The 20152-nt window shown below is 47.5% G+C and overlaps 1 protein-coding gene across 1 annotated transcript in view; it reads right to left on the bottom strand.

The window, feature by feature from the left end:
* Window positions 1-13444: 13444 nt before the first annotated feature.
* Window positions 13445-20152, bottom strand: part of basp1 (brain abundant, membrane attached signal protein 1) — a 50049-nt gene continuing 43341 nt past the window's right edge. Inside the window, exon 2 of the mRNA XM_083929105.1 lies at window positions 13445-15660. Coding sequence (XP_083785231.1) covers window positions 14964-15644 — 681 coding nt within the window. The 5' untranslated portion in view covers window positions 15645-15660 and the 3' untranslated portion in view covers window positions 13445-14963. The remainder of the gene's footprint in view (window positions 15661-20152) is intronic.

Here is a 20152-nt window from a genome sequence, read left to right on the forward strand (position 1 = left end):
GAATATTTCCAAAACTCTGCTTTTTCCTGGTTAAATAATTGTTGAAAATGTAGTTTAAAGGTCAAGAATGGGTCTGTGAATGTTCTCATGGGTCCAGGTCGTCGTTCTCCTCAAAGCAGTTTCAGTCCAAAGCAACTGGACTTGGTTATTTGTCTAGGAAGACGTTTCACCTCTCATCCAAGAGGCTTCATCAGTTCATGTACACATCTGACCAGGACCAGGACCAGGACCAGGACCAGGACAAGACTGTGACTGGACCAGGACCAGGCTGGGACTGGTCCAACTAACTGGTGTGGAGATCCAGGTATTTAACCTCTAACAAGGCCGATGATGTCACTGGAACCCTTTGTGCTCCAAGTGCCAACGGCCTTCGTTAGAGTGACAGTCGTTGGTGGGAAGTTAGTTTGTAGGATGATTAGCCGTTGTACGTTAAATACACATAAGTTTTGATTCTTGGGGGCCCGATGGATAAGTGTTTAGCTGCAGTGTGTCAGTACACAGCCTTACCCTGCTGTTTGTAAGGGCAAACAATGCTGTCCATCAGCCATCTTGTCGTAAATGTACAACGTTGTTTTTCCACTAAATTTCCTCAGGCTCGCTAATGCTACCAGCAGGTACGCAAACATACGGCCAGCCAGTGCAACAGCTCACATGCAACACAGACTTTGGAGTTTAGCCTATTGCTTCACAGTTAGTGACGGATGAGAGAATTTGAGCTGTTTAAAATCATTGTTTTACATCTTATACCAATCTAAGACTCTGGTACAACTAAAGCACAGTGTTACGTAGTGTACATAACGACGCGGAGCTCCTCTTTAAATCTGCTAAAGAACGTGGAGCAGAAGTTGGATGTGATGCAGTCTGCTGAGCTGGATCCTGCTGGTGTACGTGGGGGCATTTAGCACGGAGAGAATGAGTCGGCTGAACTGTTAAAGAGGTGAAGACTTTCTGAACACGCTGCAGTTCTCGCACCTCCCTCGAGGAAGAGCATCCGAGTGCAAATGGCGTTGATGAATGAGATTCAATACCGGCTGCAGAAATAGCATTATTTCCGTCACTTAGCATCAGCCTGAGGAGTGCAGGGAACATCATTTGGACTGCGGTTGTTTTGTTCGCAGGTACAGTGCAGAGCAGCAGCAGCATATATATTTATATTTATATATGCAGCCAAATACAGTGATTTGTATTGGATTCCTTCTTGTCGTACTGCACGTATCAGCGCTGCATTAGCCTTTTGTTTTATTGACCCGTCTGCAGCAGGGCCACCAGGCAGACACATCCCTGCACATTTATTGTACTTGGCAAAAGACGTGATGTTAATTATTCAGTGGAGAAAGTCTGAATACGGAGCTGTGACCATTTCTGCTGCACTCAAACATTAAAAAGCCTCATAAGATGTGCAGAAGTTACACGGTGGCGTCGAGGACAATGACTGTTTTAGGGCGCACTCACACATCCTTCCACACCGTGCCCCGTGCTTTAGGGTCCTTGTCCCCCCCTCCAGGCCCGTTCATACTCACACTACCTGGGCCTCGGAGAATGCTTCTTGCTGCCTATACGTCATCACGCCGTAACACGTCACACGCATTGATGACGTCATGGCGATGCGTGGCTTTGTTTCCAGATCTTTCCGTAGACCTCGGCGTTTTTGTGCGTCTTGTCGACTGTTTTTGAATCTTTTCATCGACCAAATCTGCAGTAAACACTCCAGCTCCGCATCACACCAACGTGAACCTTTCGCCGCCATTGTTTTAAATGTCCGCGCATGGTCCCTCCTTCTTTTTTCTACGTCCCAACAGGCGCACAGGAAATGACCTCAGAGCCGCCGTAGGCCTCGTGCTCGTACACGTGCGCACGCTCGTGCTCGTACATGTGCAAACACCCTCTACAAAAGCCCACCTCTCTCAGACGGGCCGTGGATGGCCAGCTGGCCGCAGTTATGCGTGGAGCGGTTGCACTCACACTGGTCAAACACACTAGGCTTTAGCTAAAAAAACGTTTTGGCGCGGGGCAGAAGGACAGTGTGAGTGCGCCCTTAGAGCATTTTTCTTACCTTGGAATGAGACCGTTGAATTGCACCCCTCTCCCTCTTCTCCTCCGAGCCTGCACATCACAGCTCGGGCTCTTTCAGACCTGTCATTCTTCGTAATCGTCTGCCAAACTTGTGAAATCTAAATTTGGAAAACAGTGAGAGGACAACGGGTTCATTGGCTCTGAAAGAGACGACAGCTCAAAGGGACTGTCAGACTGTTACAGCGTGTTCTTTGGTGCCATTTGGTGAACGGCTATAAGATCGCTTCCCTCTTCATCTTGAGGCGTTTCAGAAAATGTACACGTGGACGTGAAAGTGGTGCTTCACCTGCAGGGATCCGAGTTCCTCAGATCCTTAGTGATGGACGGCCTTTTGTTCTGCCCTTCATGGGAACGTGAGATCTGTTGTAAAGTCCAGATTTACATTGAGACTCTTTGACGTGACAAACATGTCAATTGTCAAAATTTGACAATTTCTTCCTGTCCCGTTGTGTTTCCATGGTAGCAGCCAATAGCGTTGGGCGTTGCTGGTTGCCAGGGTTGTCTGTTGTTGGGTGCAGCTACTGTAGTCTGGCACTGGGTGAGATGGAGTTAGCCAATCCTGCAGCTGCTTGGGAGCCTCAGTGAAGGGGGCGTTCTTTGTCCCAGCAGCTGAGTGAGCGGAGACGGGCAACAACCAGAGTCACTATAGGCCGAGCATTCACTCCATGGACTGAGAGAAAGGAGAGGAACGCCATTCAAACGCACGCCCACATGGCTACGCTGCTCCTTGATGCTAACATCACTTTCATCTGCACTTAGCTGGAACGGCTAACAATAACGGCTAACGCTAACTGTCAGTCAAACTCCTCTAATCCTTGTTTTGATGCTGTGATTTTCTGGAGGGGACGGGTTCAAACAGGCTCAAACAGACTCCGGTCTCCTGGAGCTACTGGGCCGGGTCTGACCAACCTGGCAACCCCACTGCTGGACTTATTTTTTGTTGTTGCGACGACGATCTTGAGACACTAGATGGCGGTGTTCTGCTCATTCTCCATATTCAACCTTTAATATATTGTTGAATTTAACAGTAAACATACTTCTCCTTCTAAAAGATAATTTAAGATTTGGTATGACTTGTTAAGAGACGCGTACTCATTTGGCAAACATGATATGATATTATACAGTATTGGTTTAAGCTGCATGTGAACAGAATAAAGCAGTTTACACATCTTTATAACTGTGTTAAACTCATGTCAAACATGGTGCCGAATTTGGCAGAAGAACTGTGTAATATAGAAACATAATCAGTGTCTGATAACCATTTAATTTCTGATTGACTCGCTGTGTTTAAGGTTTGGTTTGGCACAAAAACACTTGGGTAGGATGAGGGAAAAGATCATAATATATATATATTTTGGGGACTTTTGGTCCATCACACCGACAGCACGGCACGCCTCCAGCTCCAGGTGCTTCAAAGTGAATCCAGTCAATAACCAGGACCCTTCCCTTTACCTGAACCAAGTGCTCTGAGTCTGCCGTGTTATAAACACATACAAATGAATTATTCTTACGCTTACACGAGCAGATACATGATAGAAGAACAGTGGGTAAAGTGTTGTGTGTTTGATTTCCAGCCCAGCTGCTCTTCCGTGCTGGAGCTGCCAATATTAGCCTGCTTATGTAAGGTTCAGCAAGACGGTACAAGATGTACTTACTGTATGTGTGTGTGTGTGTGTGTGTGTGTGCACGTGCATCTTCATGCTGTGATGATGTGTTTGCGTGCTCATGTACATATGCCGTCCTATGTTCCTGCCTCTCTCTCTCTCTTTGTGTCTCCACATGCTCCATCCATAAGCTGCTCCCCGGCATGAGGCAGGAGTGTGTGTGTGTGTGTGTGTGCTCTGCAGTGGCTGCACTCGTGCCTGTTGCTAGGCGAGAGACGGCACCGTGGCCGCCCCCGCAGCCAATGGTGACGATGCAGGAAGCTCCGGAGCCAATGAGGCGGCTCGGCGAGGCGGTGGGCCGACGCTCTGGCTCCTCACAGAGTTTTCGACTGATTTCTCAATGGGGTTGTTTCATGTGTGGGACATGAAAGGAGCAGGTATCTGGAGTTATTTCCAGCCCCCCTTTTGTTTCAGCGGAGGTGGCGTCGGCCGCTTCTGTCGTGGGTTGTTAACGGTGACGCCTCCTCACAGTGAAGCTCTCGGGAGCGATCATTAATTCTGTAATTACCACGACTGTTACCATCCTCCCGTTGTTGTGTGTTTAAGTGCGTTATGTTGCAGGCTGCCGACCAAAACACCTCATTCTTTCCCACGTTTTCACGTTAAGACGAGATTACAGGTTGTGTTTAAGGGCGCACTCCCACTGTGCCTCTGTCCCGTGCCCTGTGCTTTAGGGTCCTTGTCCCCCCCTCCAGGCCCGTTTGTACTCACACTACCTGGGCCTCGGAGAATGCTTCTTGCTGCCTATACGTCATCACGCCGTAACACGTCACACGCATTGATGACGTCATGGCGATGCGTGGCTTTGTTTCCAGATCTTTCCGTAGACCTCTGAGTTTTTGTGCGTCTTGTCGACTGATTTTGAATCTTTTCATCGACCAAATCTGCAGTAAACACTCCACCTCCGCATCACACCAACGTGAACCTTTCACCGCCATTGTTTGAAATGTCCGCGCATGGTCCCTCCTTCTTTTTTCTACGTCCCAACAGGCGCACAGGAAATGACCTCAGAACCGCCGTAGGCCTCGTGCTCGTACACGTGCTCACGCTCGTGCTCGTACATGTGCAAACGTGCTTTACTAAAGCCCACCTCTCTCAGACGGGCCGTGGACGACCAGCTGGCTGCAGTTATGCGTGGAGCTGTTGCACTCACACTGGTCAAACGCACTAGGCTTTACCTGAAAAACCTGTTTTGGCGCGGTGCGGAGGGACAGTGTGAGTGCGCCCTAAATGTCATATCCGAAAAGTGACGGTTTAGTTTCACGGATTACTGAAAGAATGAATAACACGTTCTTTAACGGAGGCTCTAAAATGTTAGAGCTCTTTAAACGGGCAGCATTTAAAACCTTAATAATATAAAAACATCAATTTGACAAATAATGCAGCAAGTTATTCCTGCGACATAAGTCAGAGTCGTTAAACTCCAGGTCCTCATAAGGCACGGGTCATTAGTCTTTTATTACAGCCTTTAGTTAAGAAATAAAAGAGGTTTTTATTATATTTAGTGTTCGTTTTATCCCTTAAATATTAAGAGGACATGTCCTCAAAGCAGTTTCAGTCCAAAGCAACTGGACTTGGTTACGTTTCACCTCTCATCCAAGAGGTTTCATCAGTTCATGTACGCATCTGACCAGGCTGGGACTGGACCAGGACCAGGACCAGGACCAGGACCAGGCTGGGACTGGACCAGGACCAGGACCAGGCCAGGACTGGACCAGGCTGGGACTGGACCAGGACAAGGACCAGGCTGGGACTGGACCAGGACAAGGACCAGGCTGGGGCTGGACCAGGACCAGGACCAGGACCAGGCTGGGACTGGTCCAACTAACTGGTGTGGAGATCCAGGTATTCAACCTCTCACAAGGCCGATGATGTCACTGGAACCCTTTGTGCTCCAAGTGCCAACGACCGTTGTTAGAGTGACAGTCGTTGGTGGGAAGTTGGTTTGGACTTCGTCAGTGCTGGTCCAGTCCCAGCCTGGTCCTGGTCCTGGTCCTGGTTCTGGTCCAGTGGTTGGTGGAAGTAGGTCTGGACTTGGTTAGTGCTCTATTGAGTCTGAACGACAGTTGTTGGAGTCACAGGAGGCCGTTTGTGAGCAGTTGTTCTTTGAGGTTAGATTGAAGGGATGAAAGGGCAGCATTGTAAATTGGATTGGCACTTGGAGCACAAAGGGCTTTTACCTGCAACCAAATCTGCCCTTGGGTACAATAAACGTTACCTTACCTTACCTTAAATTAGAAATGCAGCACTGCTGTAAGACAGACTGTAGTTTAAGGGCTGTAAATGATCATATTGATTATTAATTGATTCATTAATACATAAAATATCAGAATTATTTTATAATCGTGATGTCCAAAAACCCAAGCCGTCATATTTTAACACATTTAAGAAGCTTATTTTCATCCAAATGTCAAAAAAAACCCTGAAATATTCAGATTTTTGTCCACAGTTGACTGGAGGCTGTCAAAGGGGATTCTGGGAAATGTAGGAAACGACAGGAATTGGTGCAAAAACGCTGCACGATAAGAAATGAATCCTTCTTTCCACGTCAGGTGCTGGGATAGATGATCATCCTGGGTCGACAGCGTGCATGTGAAGCTGTGTGAGGGTGGAGTTGACACCTGTCACAGCATCGACTTTTACAGAATAAACATTTCAATTACACCGGGCGGCTTTGCGTGAGTATTTGTTCTGGTGTGTGTGTGCATCCTCAAAGACGGGAGGGATACATCCTTTAATCATCCCCGACCGTCGTCTCCTTGTTGTGTTGTTTTCCTCTCGAGTGAATCCGACCGTCGTCCCGTTCCTTCAACAAGCACTGGAGCTAAACTCGCTTTAAATATTCAACAACATTATGTAAGATTACGCAAGAACGAGAGCGGCCGGGGAAACATGAGGGAGATCATGGGAAACGCTGAATATTTCAGGAAGGCCCACATGCTCCCCTCGCTCCAAGGAGCGGCGAAAGAATAGTGCAACACACTGTTTTCACTTCTACTGTGTAATAAAGTGTAATGCACAGCAGCGAGCGCCATCTTTCTCCGCACGTCCACGAAGACACATCCCTGTAAATTTATCATATTTGGCATAAAGATGCTTTCTGTTATCGGAGTCTTAAGTGATGCATGTGTTCATTATATTCTATTGGTGTAAAACAAGATACAAAACAGGATATATGTGAAGTCAGCAGTCCCACTGTGCCTCCGTACCGTGCCCAAACAGGTTTTACGGGTAAAGCCTAGTGCGTTCGACCAGTGTGAGTGCAACCGTACCACGTCTAGGAGCGGCACGCTTGCCGTCCGAGGCCCGTTTGGGAGAGGTGGGCTTTAGTAAAGCACGTTTGCACATGTACGAGCACGAGCGTGCGCACGTGTACGAGCACGAGGCCTACGGCTGTTCTGAGGTCATTTCCTGTGCGCCTGTTGGGACGTAGAAAAAAGAAGGAGGGACCATGCGCGGACATTTCAAACAATGGCGGCGAAAGGTTCACGTTGGTGTGATGCGGAGGTGGAGTGTTTACTGCAGATTTGGTCGATGCGCTAAAGGGAATGTAAACACAACAGTCAGGGGAGGTCGTCTTGTTGCTTCCTCCACTTCGGCCCCATTGATTGGTTCATGTTCAACTCTCTGGCTGCTGCTCTATTCCCGTGTTCTCCTGCGTGACTAATGGCCTTGAGTGTAAACTCTGCGTCGTAAGCGTGTCTCTTAACAGGAGCCATTTTGGGCTCTTTACACAAACACACACATGGAAATGAAACGGCACGCTTCACGCAGTCGTATATCTCAACATGCACCGCGCGTTACTTCTTCTACGGGGAAAAATAGAGTCGGCGGCTGCTCACCGTAGTTGGAGACCTGTTGTGGCTCAATATTGGTCCATATATAAGGAGCACCGGATTATAAGGAGCACTGTCGGCTTTGGAGACATTTGAAGGTTTTTAAGTGCAACTTATAGTGCGGAAAATACGGTAATCGCTCTTTAAAATAGAGAAAAGCCTTGGATTTGGTCCTTTTACATGTCGTACCTGTAACACAGCGCAGGCTACAACAACTCACTTCTCATTTCTACAGTGTTACATTAGATCCTTTTCCTTTGTCCCCTGAGCCTGAAACATGTCTGATATCTGGTGACAAACATCCCAACAGATCCTCCCTGACAGCCGCAGAGCACCAATGCCGGCGATTCTGCACATTCGGCCTAAAGGCGCCTCGATCGAGAGGATCCACACGTCAGGAAGATCTGACTGATCTCTCTCTCTCTCCTTCTCTGATCTTCCCCCACAACGCCTGGCTTTGAAAACAGAGAGAGAGAGAGAGAGATGGAGTCTGGGTAAGGACCTGCTCACAGTCAGAAGCTAAATGGCACGCAGCCTTTGAAAGCTGTGCTCGCACGATCCCTCACACAGGCTTCAAAGGACAGTCACATCGGAGAGAACGGAAAAAGGAGAGCCAAGTGATCGACAGAGAGAGAAAAATAAAGAGCAAATGGCAGCTTCTCGCCGCACCTTGACCTCTGGTTTATCAAAAGAGTGTTTTAAAGACTTACCTACTGGCCCCTGTACCAGCTCCTCTCGTAGTAAAGTCCATTCTAGTGGATTACCAAAGTCAATCCCAAAGGAAGGAGCCCATTGGTGCTTTTTTGTGTGTGTAGGGACTCTTCTCATGCTGCTGCAGAGGTTTGCTGTTATTTTCAGCAGCATTAGTGGTTAAAAAAGACCTTTAAATGCCTTCACCGTGCTGCCCCGAGCTAATCACTGTTAGCCACGTCCGGCTGTTAGGGAAATCCCTCAGATTTCTCCGTTACTGGTTTTTAAATGAACAGAAATTGTCTTGATGGCTAATTTGATGTATGCAAGTGCTGCAAAAGACAAAGACCATTGGAGAGATGTGTTGGTTAGCATGTTGTCCCCGTGTCTGTGTGGGTTTTCTCCGGGTTCTCCGGTTTCCTCCCACAGTCCAAAGACGTGCAGGTGTTCGGTTCATTGATGACTCTAAATCACCCGTAGGTGTGAATGGTTGTCTGTCTCTGTTCGTCTCTATGTGTCCTGTGATAGACTGGCGTCCTGTCCAGGGTGGACCCCGCCTCACGCCCGATGTCAGCTGGGATCAGCTCCAGCCCCCCACGACCCCGACAGGGACAAGAGGCTGAAGATGAATGAATGAATGATTCTTTGAGTTTGGGTGTCTTGCTCTTCTGTAGACTCAGGTGGGGGGGCCTCGTACAACTTCGTCCCTGACTCAGTCCGGTAGATTTCCCTCCTAACCTGACATTTTATTAATGATCTTAATACTCGAGCCAAAGCTTAAATGGTGCGAGACGTTGTAATTTAGTTGAGTAAATCAGCCATGAATGATCACACTTCAGTCTTCAGTCCAACTACCCAGGATACTTCTAGAGATAAGGATGCTCCTGAGTGGCTCTATGCACGTCTGCGGAGCCTGCCGCTGCTTTCTTCATGTGACACAGCATGTTTAGTCTGGCCTCTTTATCTGGAGTTGTACATTATCAGGCCGTGTGTCGGGTTCCAGGGATACATCCCATCCAGTTCCTTTTTTCTCTGTAGAGCGCCACATCTTATCTCGTCCTGTTGTGGCCTGAGTAAAGGCGCGGGGAAGGTATTACCGGGTAAGAAACGGCGTCTGAACGGGCGTAAATCACAGCAGAGAGATTAAGTCCTTGATTTACCGCCCCTCCCTCCCCGCGAGAGAGGGAGGGCGACGAGAAAGAGGAAGAGATAAAGACATCAATCATCACCCGTGGCAAGGCTTTGTTCCCTCGTACTCGTCCTCTCTCCAGTGTCCCCGACGGTGTTTTTATTTTTATGTGATAACGAGGAGTGAAATAAGCGCCACGACCTCAGAGGCAGGTTGTTTGTGGGGTGCTCTGCGTGTTATCTGTATGAACCCGGTCAACTCTAACAACCCTGTGGTTCTGACACACACACACACATACACGCCTCGGCTTCATTATTCATCAGCATTCAGGGCAGATGTCAACTTTCACAATGTCAACTTGGTTTTTTGGCCCTCTGATGTATTTGACTTTGACATCCCTGCTATGGGTGATTTAGAAACAGTGTCATATTTATTTAGTCTTTATTTTATATATTCTTCTTTTTAAATGGTCAGCAATTGGCTGATACTGAACATGGTGAGACGAACACCATTGTCAAGGTGTGTGTTTACATCACAACCAAGTCAGTTAAACATGCTTACGTCATAGACTCCTTTTCCTTTTGCTACGATAGAGTCTATGGCCACTACTGTTGTGGACGTAAAACGTCGGAGATCGTTTGGGAAGGGGCGAAAATCCTGGTTGCTGATTGGATAAACCATCTGTCTAACACCAACATTCGGGCCAAATCGGCCAATTAGGTGACGTACTAACAGCGTCGAGGCAGTGGAAGCCTCCATGTTGTTTACGCTGGACAGTCACTTCTCGTTGCGCCACTTAAATCCGCCTCAAAACCAACGCTCATTGGTCCGGTCGCTTGGCGAAAGCTCAGAGATCAGGACGGATATTAGTCAAAACCTCCTCTCATTGTCAGAATCTGATCTATTTAGAGTTTAGAAGAGTTCATTCATTCATTCATCTTCATCCTCTTGTGCCGATGATGTGTGGGAAGTTGGTTTCGGCTTCGTCAATAGAGCACTAACGAAGCCGAAACCAACTTCCCACCAACGACTGTCACTCTAACGACGCTCGTTGGCACTCAGAGCACAAAGGGTTCCAGTGACATCATCGGCCTTGTGAGAGGTTAAATACCTGGATCTCACACCAGTTAGTTGGACCAGTCCCAGCCTGGTCCTGGTCCTGGTCCAGTCCCAGCCTGGTTCTGGTCCTGGTCCTGGTCCAGTCCCAGCCTGATCCTGGTCCTGGTCCTTGTTTAGGTCTTTTCTTAGATTTCTTGACATTAACCCTCCTGTTCTTCTAAGGGTCAATTTGACCCCGTTTAATCTTTAAAATCTCTAAATAATGACTTTTTTGTTTTTTTGCTTTATATTTATGACTTTTCCTCATTTTATGGGGACGACTCATAAAAAACCTAAAATTCTCATGATTATATATATTTTTTATTGTTCTTATCGTACATGTACTTGTGGCATCGGTGTTCCTTTGGGTCAGTTTGATCATCTGGATGATTTAATCATTATTATTATTGTTTATTTTACAATTCAAATATTATATGAGGTCAAATTCATGCTGCTGTCCTTGATAACGGACGTTACTTTCATTCCAGATGTTACAAATAACACAAAATAGCACTTAAAATAACAGACTTACTTTAAAACACACACAGAAATCCCTCCATGCAGTTTAACATCAGTGATATTTTTCAATCTGTTAAATAAAAACATAAAGTACCCGACTTCACTTGAGTCACACATTGATTATGATCATTTTCAGGATGTTTAACGGTCAAATTGACCCCAAGAATAAATGGTGTTAGTGAAATTTGAGGGCAACAGGAGGGTTTAAAAGCACATTGAATGACCCCTAACCCTAAATGAGACTTGTCTTTGTAACTTGTGAGTGCATGAAAGAAGAAAAAGAAACAAAATCCTGGAGTTTCAGTCAATTTCTTACATTTTATTACTGTTGCACCATTTATACAAGTACATAGAATTTTGAATGCATCAAATTTTGTCACATCATCTTTTTGTTTTGTCTTTGAATGAACGTGTGGTGTGGAGATAGCGGTGGTGGTGAGACATGGGATGAAAATATCAACTGTAGTTGCCATGGATGCAGACTGAGAAATCAATTTATTTTTTTTCCACTTGACCATAAAGACAGGACTACAGGTTCACCCGACCACGGACATGCAATTTACTGAGTCAAGAGAAGGAAGAGAAACTGAAACCAAGCGACGCGCCGCGCTCCTCCGGTGTTTGTTTCTGCTACGGTTTGACAAGTGCCGGGAGGGAGACGCTGCGTATCAGTTGGATGAAACTGAAAAGTTGGCAAATGGATGGCTGAGATGAATAAATATATATATATATATATATGCATGTATACCTACTTCTATGCAAGGGTGCAAGATGTTAAGGTACATTTACTCAAGCACTGAGATGAATTTAAGGATTCTGGGATCAACGATTTTGTTGACTTCAATGTATTTATCTGATTTTCTACTCTGCAAATTAAGATTTCCCATTAATCACGAGATCATTCATTCATTCGTGGGTCGTGGGGGGGCCGGAGCCGATCCTAGCTGACATCGGGCGTGAGGCGGGGTCCACCCTGGACAGGACGCCAGTCTATCACAGGACACATAGAGACGAACAGAGACAGACAACCATTCACACCTACGGGCGATTTAGAGTCATCAATGAACCGAACACCTGCACGTCTTTGGACTGTGGGAGGAAACCGGAGAACCCGGAGAAAACCCACGCAGACACGGGGGCAACATGCAAACTGCACTCTCTCCATCCCCAGCCAGGATTCGAACCAGGAACCCTCTTGCTCTGAGGCAACAGTGCTGACCGCCACATCACAGTGTCGCCAGTTCGTCATATTGTTTGGCTTTAATAACTTCAGGCACAGCCAAAACAAAAGAATTGTCGAATGCAATGTCTGTCTGCAGTCTCTGTAACGTTAGCTTGTTACTAATGTTAGCTTGTTACTAACGTTAGCTCGCTACTAATGTTAGCTTGTTACTTATGTTAGCTTGTTACTTATGTTAGCTTGCTACTAATGTTAGCTTTGTGAGAGGTTAACTCTTAGATTGGTGTTTGCTTGCCGGTGCTGCCACCATCTGCTGGCTAACGCCGTTAAACCAGGAGAAATGCACGTTAATTATTAATGTCTGCTAAAGGCAAGTCATCATCATCTATCAGTACTTTCACCTCGGATACAAGTAAATACGACGCTGATGGTGAAGCGATCGCTCTGGAGTGTTTCTCCACAGTAACGTCTACTGTGTGCTTGAATTAGTACTTGAGTAAAAGTGACCTTTCTTCCACCGATGCAGATACCGTACGTGCACATGCGTCATATATATTTCTGAAAAGTAAAGGAAGATGCGTTGGGGAGGCACCCCCAGAATCAGAAGCTCCCTTTCTATGTGCAAGGCTGTCCGCCCCGTGATGATGGTGGATGGAGTAGGTCTGCTGATGACTCTGAAACCCCCCCCCCCCCCCCCCCCCCCCCCCTCCTGTTGTCGGTGGGATCGGAGCGCTGACCGAGAGATCCAACCAGTGAGGTTTGCTCCACGGGACGACCATGTTACTGTTAAATTCATTTTATACAGGGTTTAAATTGATCTTACGGTTGAGGAGTGTTAATTTAAAATAGTTTAGTCGCATTTATTTGTCTTTTTATTTCACAAATCCTCAAAAAAGTGGCAAAAAAATCCCAATTTTGTGACTTTCTTAGTCTTAAGTAGAACATAGGAAGTAGGACTTTTACTTAAAGTATATCTCAGGGCGCCCTCCCACTGTGCCTCCGTCCCGTGCCCCGTGCTTTAGGGTCCTTGTCCCCCCCTCCAGGCCCGTTTGTACTCACACTACCTGGGCCTCAGAGAATGCTTCTTGCTGCCTATACGTCATCACGCCGTAACACGTCACACGCATTGATGACGTCATGGCGATGCGTGGCTTTGTTTCCAGATCTTTCCGTAGACCTCGGAGTTTTTGTGCGTCTTGTCGACTGTTTTTGAATCTTTTCATCGACCAAATCTGCAGTAAACACTCCACCTCCGCATCACACCAACGTGAACCTTTCACCGCCATTGTTTTAAATGTCCGCGCATGGTCCCTCCTTCTTTTTTCTACGTCCCAACAGGCGCACAGGAAATGACCTCAGAACCGCCGTAGGCCTCGTACACGCACACGTGCACACGCTCGTGCTCGTTCACAAGCAAACGTGCTTTACTAAAGCCAACCTCTCCCAAACGGGCCGTGGACGGCAAGCTGGCCCCAGTTAGACGCGGTACAGTTGCACTCACACTGGTCAAACCAACTAGACTATAACCGTAAAACCTGTTTGGACAGTGTGAGAGCGCCCTTAGTAAGTCCTTAAGTAAGTGAAGGATTTGAGGTCTAGCAGACGAAGCCCTGATGATGCAGTACAAGTCACCAACTTGGTTTTCTAAGCGAGATCAAATCAACTCTAGGCTGTGATCGTGAAGCCCGTCCCCAGGTCCGTCAGCAGTCGATACGTCTCTCAAACACAACAAAATCTTTTATAATCTGTTGGAATTTGTCGTCAGCTTTGGACGGAGGATCGGCGCCTCCTCTCAGACTTTCTAAGAACACCACGGTGATCTTCTCAGCGGGGCTTTGCAGATTTTATCAGCGTATTACAAATGTTAAAAAACCTCTTAGTTCACTTACAATATACCTAAGGGTTTCAGTAAAAAATCTAGAAGTTTATCTGTAAAGTTCCTACGACAGTTTTTTTTTACGTCTAAGAATATGTTTCGCTCTGCAAAGCCGGGCCTCGTTCAACCTCCGAAAATGTCTTTAAAAGCCTGAGCGTCCTCGGTTTAAACTCCCTCTGAAATGTTCTTAGCAGTCTTTACCGTGCAGAGAACGTGGCGTGTAACCCCAAGAGGATAAACGGCTAAAACACAATCCAGCAATGCTAAAACGCCGGGGTGGGGGGATGGGTTAAGAAAGGACGCTGCCACAATTCAACGCAAAGACGAATTAGAGGCACCGGGCCGAAGCCGAGAGCGTGATCCTCCGCACAGACCGATGAGTGGAAGGAGGAGAGCTGAAGGACTGATTCAATGGAGGTCCAGCTGGTAACGTGATTTCTCAAACCCCCGTCTTCCCTCCGTCTTATTCCCCCCAATTTTCGTTATTGTGAAAGCCACAGAGCGGCGAGGGTGCAGGTGAGTGTTCGAACGCAGGCCTACGGAGAGCTGAGAGGGGAGTCAGGCTGAACGCGTTGACCGATGATGGAGGGAGGATGATGGAGGTGGAATGGCGCGGTGTACATCCGACACAGACTCGTATCAAAGTTCAAATACTACAGCAGAAAAAAATAGAGTAAAATACAACAATAATAATAGCAATAATCGTCTGTGTGTGGTGGCGGAAAACCTCTCCAGGTGGTTGCTCCGGTCCTCCTTAATCAACAAATCATCATCATTACAATTATTATTATTATTATTATCATCAGAATATGGGCGGGCTAGTTAATTTCACTTTTTTAATCTTCATCGTCGTTGAGTTAGGTACTTTTTTTTTTAATTTCCGAAAAGAAGCTGTCCATTAATCTTGAACTGCTACGGTTTGATCCTTGCTTGGTGCCTCTGTGGCGTTCGCCTCCTTGGCGGGAGGCTCAGCGGCTGGTGTTGAACTAGGGGCCGCAGAGGCCTCCTTTGCCGGTGCTGGAGCAGCTGCCGCCGCCGCCGTCGCCGCCTCTGTGGGCTTGGGGTCAGGGGAGGCAGCTGGGGCCGCCTCGGTTTTGGCTGCTGGTGCTGCGGGGGCCTCAGTCTTTTTGGCGTCGGCCTCATCTTTACTCTCAGCCGCGGGGGCAGGTGCCGCAGCTTTAACCTCGGGCTCCTTGGCGGTGGGGGCCGATTCTTTGGCCGGGGCGGGGGCGGGGGCGGGGGCAGCTGGCTTCTCCTCAGCCTTGGCGGGCTCTGCACTCTTGGGAGCCTCGGTTTTCGGCTCAGCGTTGGCAGCGTTTTTCTCGGGCTCCTTCGCGGCTGGAGTTGCGTTCTTTTCCTCTTCTTTAGGCGCTGCGGCGTCTGCTGCCGCCGGCGCTTCCTTGGCCGCCGTGTCATTCGCTACCTCCTTAGTTTCGGTGGCGGCCGGGGCCTCGTCTTTGTTGTCTTTCGGCGCTTCACTCTCCTCAGCAGAGGCCCCCTCTGCTTTGGCGTCCTTGTCTTTGGCCTTGTCATCGTTCACGTTGTATCCCTTCTTCTTTTTGCTGAGCTTGCCTCCCATTTTGGATCTCTGGCCTCTGAAACAGAAGGGAAACATACGTTAATTTAGATATTATAGAAACAGTCATTCATCTTTCTCATTAAGAGTAAAGTACAAGAACAACAATCGAGTTCTAAAAGCATCCAAATGTGATCGAGAACACACGAGAAGCTGTTGATAGGAACAAAGGATGTGAGTGAGTGATGCTTGGAGCGGTGCGCTTCTTCAGAAGAGCATTTTTGATGAAGCGCGGCCTTTGTGGTTAGAAATGAATACATTTAGTGCACCGGCAGCGTGTCAGTGTACGTACTACAGTAGAATCTGACATCCCTGCATGTGCTTTGATAATGGAAGAACCCAAGAAGAACACACTCATAGAAATGATTTGCAGCAGTCGTGTATTTAGGGAACAACATCCCCTATATTGCAGTTTTGATGTAGTCTCTCAAACTGAAGCGCGTGCTCCGCGGAGAGCCTCCCAGCATGGCGTGTTTCTCCTTCAGAGCTGGCGAAGCTGCTTCAAACACGAGGAGAGGAATGAGTGATATGTGAGCTCAGATGCTGCAGAGGAGGAAACTAAATTACACTGAGCAGTAGTTAGAATCTGTTCTCGGTCCTCGCATGTGACACCCAGATCAAGAACTTCTAATTAAGGGTGGAAATAAAGTGCTTCCACAGCTGACGTGCCGGGGGCAAATGAGACAACGCTGGGATGAAATAGCGTTTTAAATCCGGCTCCAGCTGGCTAATTGAATACACACCTTATAGTGATGGTGGTATCATGCATTTTAATGCTTTTTGCAACTCTGTAGTGGAGCTAGTGATGAAAAACACATTGGGGGTTATTATGTTGCAGGCAGTTATTGTGTTCCCCCTGTAAACATATTTAACAAAACCATTTAGCAGTCACATCCGAGAGTCGCAAAACGTGGTTATGAAACAATGGATTGTTCCACTCTGGCTCTGGGGGAGAGGCTGAATGTCTGATTTTACATATAGATGCTTAGTTTCTCCCAATAAACCAAGATAAAGAGCCTGTTTGGGTATAAATGTAAGCCTATTAATAAATACTGTGGCTAAAAATGAGAATATAACTCATGTGCCTTTATTCTATCTCCTTAGATCGCACTCACACTGTTCATCCGTACCGTGGCAAAACAGGTTTTACGGGTAAAGTCTGGTTCCTTTGACCAGTGTGAGTGCAACCGCACCACGTCTAGGAGCGGTACGCTTGCCGTCCACGGCCCGTTTGGGAGAGGTGGGCTTTAGTAAAGCACGTTTGCACGTGTACGAGCACGAGCGTGCGCACGTGTACGAGCACGAGGCCTACGGCGGTTCTGAGGTCATTTCCTGTGCGCCTGTTGGGACGTAGAAAAAAGAAGGAGGGACCATGCGCGGACATTTCAAACAATGGCGGTGAAAGGTTCACGTTGGTGTGATGCGGAGGTGGAGTGTTTACTGCAGATTTGGTCGATGAAAAGATTCAAAAACAGTCGACAAGACGCACAAAAACTCCGAGGTCTACGGAAAGATTTGGAAACAAAGCCACGCATCGCCATGACGTCATCAATGCGTGTGACGTGTTACGGCGTGATGACGTATAGGCAGCAAGAAGCATTCTCCGAGGCCCAGGTAGTGTGAGTACAAACGGGCCTGGAGGGGGGGACAAGGACCCTAAAGCACGGGGCACGGGGGCAGTGTCTCCATCGTCCCCTCACTCGTGAACAAGATCCTGAGGTCCTTGAACTCCTTCACTTGGGGTCAGGACTCATTCCCGACCCGGAGAGCCACGGCCTCAGATGTAGAGGTGCTTTAACTCAATGTTGCAAATCAGACGTAACTTGGTTTCATGCACTAATATCAAGGACTGCAGAACACAATCGACTTTACCCGTTCCTAAAGTTCCATTTTTCTCTAAGGGGAATTCATCTCCGTCTGTGTTATGTTGGTAATTTTATGACCTGTGCGTATTGTTGAAGTATTTTCATTTTTTAAATCTTTCTCTTTCATCCTGTTGATTATATCTAATTTTCATTTGTTCACACACACACACACACGCACACGCACACACACACACACCTGCAGATTCCTGGCTCACTCCTTCAGTTGGAGCCTTTTTTTGTATGGCCGTCACCATCTGTCCGCTCGATGGGGGAGACGACTTCAATACCACAACAAATCAGGCTGATTAGAAGCAAAGGCTCGAGAACGGCACAATGTGCTGTTTGAAATGTAAAGTCTTCATGTTGATGCGTTAAACTGCCAAAAAACAACCGGGCGATCTGTTCTGTTCATTAAGAAAAGAGCGGAAGGAGTTCAAGGACCCCTGGATCTTGTTCACGAGTGAGGGGACGATGGAGCGTGAGTTTGGCCGGAGAATCGGAGCAGCGGGGGCGGAGCTGCAGTCGCTCTACCGCACCGTTGTGATGAAAAGAGAGCTGAGGAAGACAAAGCTCTGGATCTACTGCTCAGTCCTGGTTCCTACCCTCACCTGTGGTCATGAAAGCTGGGTCAGGACCCAAAGAACCAGGTCCAGGTCCAAGCGTGTGAACTGTGTTTCCGCAGGAGGGGGTCTGGAGTCTCCCTTAGAGAGAGGGGGAGAAGTTCAGCATCCGTGAGGAACTCGGAGTAGAGCCGCTGCTCCTTTGTGTTGAAAGGAGCCAGTTGAGGTGGTTCAGGATCATCTGGTCTGGATGAACCCTGGGCGCCTCCCTAGGGAGGTGTTCCAGGCACGTCCAGCTGGGAGGAGGCCTCGGGGAAGACCCAGGACCAGGTGGAGAGATTAGATCTCCACACTGGCCTGGGAACGCCTCAGGATCCCCCAGTTAGAGCTGGTTAATGTGGCCCGGGAAAGGGAAGTTTGGGGTCCCCTGCTAAAGCTGCTGCCCCCGAGACCCGACCCCAGATAAGAGGCTGAAGATGAGATGAGATCTGAAATCAATAATCGTCTTCATCACCATCTTGGACTTGTTGTCCTCACGTTCATATGTGTTGCTTTTTTGTTTGTTTGTTGTTTATCATCATGTTTCTTTGCTAAACGCCTTTATGATCGAATATAAAAGTATAATAATAAGTGGATCAGCTGCCTAAACATTATGTAAGGTGTTGTTTTTTCGTGTGTGTGTTTTTGTTTATTTACATTTATTTGCATAAATCCAGGAAGTGACATCACACATTCTGTTTAAGACGCTTGATGTGAAACGGGGGTGGGGGGATACATGAGATCTGTTCTTCTTCACGCTCATTTTCAGGCACAAAATACATTTAAATGTTGCTGTTTTCTGTGCAAATGCTGTTGTAATGAATGCTTCCTGAAATAAATGAATAAATGAAATGAAACGTCCAAAAATGCTGCTTTCACTGCAAAAAACAAGAACTGGCCAAAGCTGTTTTCAATGACACAGGAAATGACATTGAACTGTTTGCACACACACACACACACAAACAGGACCTATATACATGCAATGGAGAGATGTCAGAGCGAGGGGGCTGCCAGTGATGGGCGCCCCGAGCAGTTGGGGGTTCGGTGCCTTTGCTCAACAGCACCTCGGCACTGCCCAGGAGATGAACTGGCACCTGGTCCACTCAGGGACTCGAACCCAGCCAAGAAGCTAATGTAATAAAACAACATCAAGTGAACAAAAATGGTGTAAAATGTAAAAATCAACATGAAAGTTGTATTTTCCAGCGTGGTGATTTTGATGAACTGACGTCTCCACACCTCTAGATTCTTCTTCATGTATGTGGTTGACACCAAAATGAGGTATTTGTCCCTCTGTGACATCCGTCTAATGGTCTATGAAGAGCAGACGTGACCTTTTCCTCTCAAACGAACCTCAGACCACCGAGAGACTCTGCTGGCTGCTCACAGATTCAACCTGTGAATGGGGCCGAGCATCCACTCAAAATGCTAATCACCTCGCCGCCGCTGACTGAATCACTCCACTATTCATGCAAAACTCCCCTGAACGTCCCACGGTCGGTATCTGCCAGGGCCGCCGCTCCTGCCGCAGCTTTATACGGCCCACAAAGGAGGTCTCTCTCTGCTACATCACATCATTTGACTCCCGGCTTGCGCTGCCAGTACAATGACTCACAATCATCTGAGCAGACAATGGTTACTATTCAACCGAGGGCACGCTTCCTCGCTTCCACGCCGCTGGGCGTGTGGTTTCAGTGTTTGAAGAGCTCGGGCAGGGCCGAGACAACCTGGAGAAAAGGCTCTGGGTCACACAAAAGACTTAATTTAACCTGCAAACTGCAGTCAGGGAAGCACAAAGGGAAGTCTGAGCTGCTCGCCGTGGACTTCCAGCATCACTACATACGGGCGATGGTATCAGTGCGTAAGGTTACCTACCCAGTGTCTGTAAATGAGGTGAAAAGGGTCTTTATGAGTCCAATGTTATGTCAAAATCCTAAATGAGACTGCTTTAAAAGTGCCATTCAGGAAAAGTGAAACCTACGTAGCCTTGATAAGAAAGTACGACCACGAGGCGTGAAGGGAAAGTCCAGTGTCGAAGCACATTCTC

Source organism: Echiichthys vipera (assembly GCF_963691815.1).
Source record: "Echiichthys vipera genome assembly, chromosome: 15".
NCBI lineage: Eukaryota > Metazoa > Chordata > Actinopteri > Perciformes > Trachinidae > Echiichthys > Echiichthys vipera.